Genomic DNA, 4528 nt, shown 5'->3' with positions numbered 1-4528 from the left:
TAAAGTTTGACCCACAAAAAATAAAGTAGGCACTTTATTATGAAACGGAGGGAGTAATATAGTGCTCACTTCTCATTTTTCACAAGAATTAAGGAAAATGGAAAGAGTTTTAGGATTTCACAAAAATATATATTTAAGTAAATGTTTATTATTGAGTAATTTTGTCTTGGAACTAGTTTTTTTCTTCTTTTTCCTTTAAAATAAAATGAAAGAGCAATAAATATACCTTGGAATGGTGTAAAATAATAAATAGGGCACATATTTTAAAAAAAAGTAAGGGTATTTTGGAAAGTATTATGTAGAAATGAAGGATAATTTAGTCCAAACAAATTGATAAAAAAATAGGCACAATATTTTGAGATACCCAAAAAAGAATGCAAGCACTATATTATGAGACGGAAAGAGTAATAGAAAGTTATAAAGATTCAAGTTCTATCCATATCCAATATCCATATATAACTACTGCCATTCTCCCTTATCCAAAATCTCTCTTGCACACTTCTCAACCAAGCTAAAAGAACCATCCTAGAAGCAGCTTCCAGAAAAGTGCCTGAAAACTAAAAAGACCGCACGATTGACCACGTACAACAGTAAAAACAAATATACAATTTTGTCATAAAGTGAAATGTGACAAATTAATCAACGGTAAGATCTACATCAGCTGCCGCAATGAGCGAATATTCAAATCGAAAATCAACGGCTAAAATCACATCAATCATATAATACGAAACTTTACTTTTCTCTCTCCTCATCTCAATTCTCATATGAGGTAAGACGATGCTTCCTCTTGGTATGACCTCTCCTAGAACCTCACTTATTTCTCTCTCTATATATACCCAAATTTCCACACTTCTTTTCCACTCAACTCATTACCTCCTTTTTATTTTCTCTCTCATCTTTTAAGTTTTATTGAAACCTTGTATCTTCTTCAACAATGGCGTTATCCGATGAATCATCAGCTTTAGAGTTCATCAAAAGCCATCTATTCAGTGAACTCTCTCCAATCGGTGGAGGATTTAGCTTTATTAATAATAATTATGCTAATAATAATACCACTAATTTCGTATTTAATCAGTGTAATTTTGGATTTGAAGATCCTAAACCTGAACTATCAATTTCCAAATCAAATTCAAATTCAAATTCTCTCTCCTCACAAAACTCTCTTTCTAGCAGTTCTACCTCGTTTTTGTTCGAAGAACAGGTGATTCCGACCTCAATTAAGGGAGAACAAGCTTCTGATTTCGATTTTGACTTTGATTTTGATGTCGATTTCACTAAGTTTGATCCGATATCATCACCATCGCCGACGTTTTCCGGCGGATCGAAGTCGAAGTTTCGCGAGAGAAAACCGGCGATGAAAATCGCAGTTCCGGCTCCGGCGAAAAAATTCGAGGTGGTCGAGTTCGTGCCCGAGTCGACTCAGCGAGTTAGCGCCAACGAGTCGACTCAGCGAGTCAACTCGGAGGAGGAGACTCGGAGGCACTACAGAGGAGTGAGGAGAAGGCCGTGGGGGAAGTACGCGGCCGAAATTCGGGACCCGAACAAGCGCGGGTCCCGTGTTTGGCTCGGGACTTACGACACGGCGGTGGAAGCGGCCCGAGCCTATGATCGGGCCGCCTTCAAGCTCCGTGGCTCGAAGGCAATCCTAAACTTTCCACTCGAAGTTTGTAACTTGGTGGCGGAGGACTCCTCAACCACCGTGGCTGCCTCCGTATGCGGTGGCAGTGACGGCGGAAGGAAGAGAAAAGAGGTGGAGAAGGTGAAGAAAACGGAGATAGTGGAAACAAAGAAAGTCAAAACTGAGAATACGTGTAAGAACAAAACAACGTCGTTTGAAGAAATGGGGCCGTTGACGCCGTCAAGTTGGACGGCGTTTTGGGATGTGGATGTGAAGACAGAAAATGGAGTATTTAACGTACCTCCTTTGTCGCCGTTATCTCCACATCCATCGTTTGGGTACCCACAGCTGGCGGTTATGTGAGACATTATAATGATTAGTACTAAAGTAGAACTTATTTTGTAAGAAAAAGAAAAAAAAAATGTGAAAAAGTAGAACGTTTAACGGGTGCTGTATTATGTGAATAGCAGCCTTGTGGTTTAGAGGAATAGTATATTTTTTCATTTGATTAATTTAATTGATATGGTTAAATTATGTTTTTAGTTGAAAGTGGTAGGGATAAGTAAGAATATTAATGTTTGATTAATGGAATGAAAAAGATTGTTTAAATTTCAAAGTGGTGGCTCTACCTTTGTTTGGCCATGCAAGTTGCTGAATAAGATGGTTATCAACTTGCATGCGAGCTAGAATGCAATGTATCTATTTATAGATACAAGTTGATAAAAGCAAAAGAGGAAGCAAAAGAGGAAAGGACAATAATCGAAACAAAATACTTAGTTAAAATTCATTCATTGAGAACACCTAATACCCTACAAGGCTACACTTGCTCCTATTTCATGTTTAATTGTAACAAATTACAAATAGATAATGACAAAAAAAACACAAGTGATGTCAAATGTCTTTACTTTATTGATATAGTTATTCTAATTATGTTTCTCGATTAACCACCTGTTCATCGTTATTGTTATAAAGAACTTGCAAGTTGCAAAAAAAAGAGAGGAAGAGAAGGAATAAGAAGGATAGAGAGAATAGTTGCCACGGTGTGTGCATTGGTAATTCGTAGAAGAAGACAAATACTATTTCTTCTATATGCTTATTTTATTTTTAGTGGATCAAAGTTTAAAATATTTGACCAAATATTCTCTTTAATGTAACAAAGAAATATTATAACCTTGTGGAATTTTGTTAAGTATACGTATTTATTAATAAAGAATTGAATATATTAAAGGTCAAAAGTCTATCTTTTAAACTATGTAAAAGAGAAACAAATAGTATTATATTATGAAATGGAGGGAGTATGACAATCTTAAAATATGTTACTCATATATTAAGCTAGTTAGATTATTTCACTAGGGGAAAAAAAGGAAGGGTTGCGCTAGAAGGACTGCGTTTTCTTGTAGGGCTGTGATTTTAAAGAAAACCGCAGTCCTTTAAAAGAAGGGTTGTGCTTGACTAAAAAACGCAGCCCTTCTTACAGTTAGAAGGGCTGCGTTTTTTTGTCAAGCGCAACCCTTTTTAGTGAAGGGTTGCGCTTGACTAAAAAATGCAGCCTTTCTAACTGTAAGAAGGGCTGCATTATTTTTTAGTCAAGCGCAACCCTTTTTAGTGAAGGGTTGCACTTGTCCAAAAAAACGCAGCCCTTCTGTTACGAAGGGCTGCGTTTTTTTGGAAAATCGCAACCCTTCTTTATCATTTTTTTTTATTCTAATGAATTGCGCGCATGTATAGTATACCCAAGCACATTTCTATCTCCATCCCTTAGAGAAATTTTACGAGCGAGAAATCCCCAACTCCCCCACCACATTGAACCACCACCTTGCTCCACCTCCACGACCACGTAGCGCACCACATTGAACCACCACCTTGCTCCACCACCATGACCACGCAGCGCACCACATTGCTCCACCACCATGCAACGCACTACATTGCTCCACCACCATGCAACGCGCTACATTGCTCCACCACCACGAAGCGCACCACCTTGCTCCATTCTTTCCTCCATTAATTCAAGTGGGTTTGCGCACCACCAGTGCTCCTCTAGTTTTTTTAATTTTTCTCTTTTAGTTTTTCATTTCAGATCTCTTTTTTGTTTATTATTATTAGTCAAGTTCGTTAGGTGATTTAAGTTTCATCATTGAATTAGAAGCATAAATAAAATGATGGAATGAAATTGAAAATGATAATGCAAATGCGATTATTTTATTAATTAAAAGGAATAAATGAAACAAGGTTGATAAACATTATAGTGCTCAAGTACATAGACTCGATGGGAACGGAAATGAAGAAGCTAGAGGAGGGACTCTCCGACTCAACCTAAAAAACTGATACTAAATGGCTAAGCCTCGACATAATTATTTAGGCACTGCCCAAGGGGTTGCCATTGTTGCTAACTTTTGTTGTAGGCGGAACTGGTAATTTACCTTCTTCAACCATATCCTGCAGAAAATGCTTCAAAATCCAGCTACGCGATGTCATATATCCCTTTCCTTGATGATACTTGCAGTAGGCATTAGGATTCCATTTATTGGATCTTTTCTCAAGAGCAGGGTTTGGTGTAGGGCCAAGAGGCTGAAGTGCTCCTTTTGCATGAAGTATAGTGAAGGATTCTTCTAAGGTAATTCCCAATGGAGTGAATGTCTTTTGAGGCCCTTGATAACCTCTTTTTTTAGTAGTTAGGGCATTGACGTTAGAGTTAGAAGGGTTGTTATTACTCTTCTTGAAAGAGTTGTTGTTGAAACCCCTTCCTCAATCAGCAAGCCTACCTTATAGAGCTTCGTGAAAGACTCTATGGGTTGAAATACAATATGATCCCTATATTTGGGCTGCAGGTTACGGATCATCAACCAGACGTGATCCTCTTGATATGGCATTTTAGTCATTTGTGCAACTTTTTCCCTCCATCTGTTAAGA

The 4528-nt window shown here is 37.7% G+C and overlaps 1 protein-coding gene across 1 annotated transcript; it reads left to right on the top strand.

Annotated features, from left to right (window-relative positions):
• Positions 1 to 845: 845 nt before the first annotated feature.
• LOC104892795 (ethylene-responsive transcription factor 5) lies at positions 846 to 2234 on the top strand. Its single transcript, XM_010678800.4, has one exon. The coding sequence runs from the start codon at positions 935 to 937 to the stop codon at positions 1979 to 1981; it is 1047 nt and encodes a 348-aa protein (XP_010677102.2). The 5' UTR covers positions 846 to 934; the 3' UTR covers positions 1982 to 2234.
• Positions 2235 to 4528: the final 2294 nt, after the last annotated feature.

This window comes from Beta vulgaris, chromosome 5, assembly GCF_026745355.1.
Source record: "Beta vulgaris subsp. vulgaris cultivar EL10 chromosome 5, EL10.2, whole genome shotgun sequence".
NCBI lineage: Eukaryota > Viridiplantae > Streptophyta > Magnoliopsida > Caryophyllales > Amaranthaceae > Beta > Beta vulgaris.
This window is presented reverse-complemented; position numbering and strand designations above follow the sequence as displayed.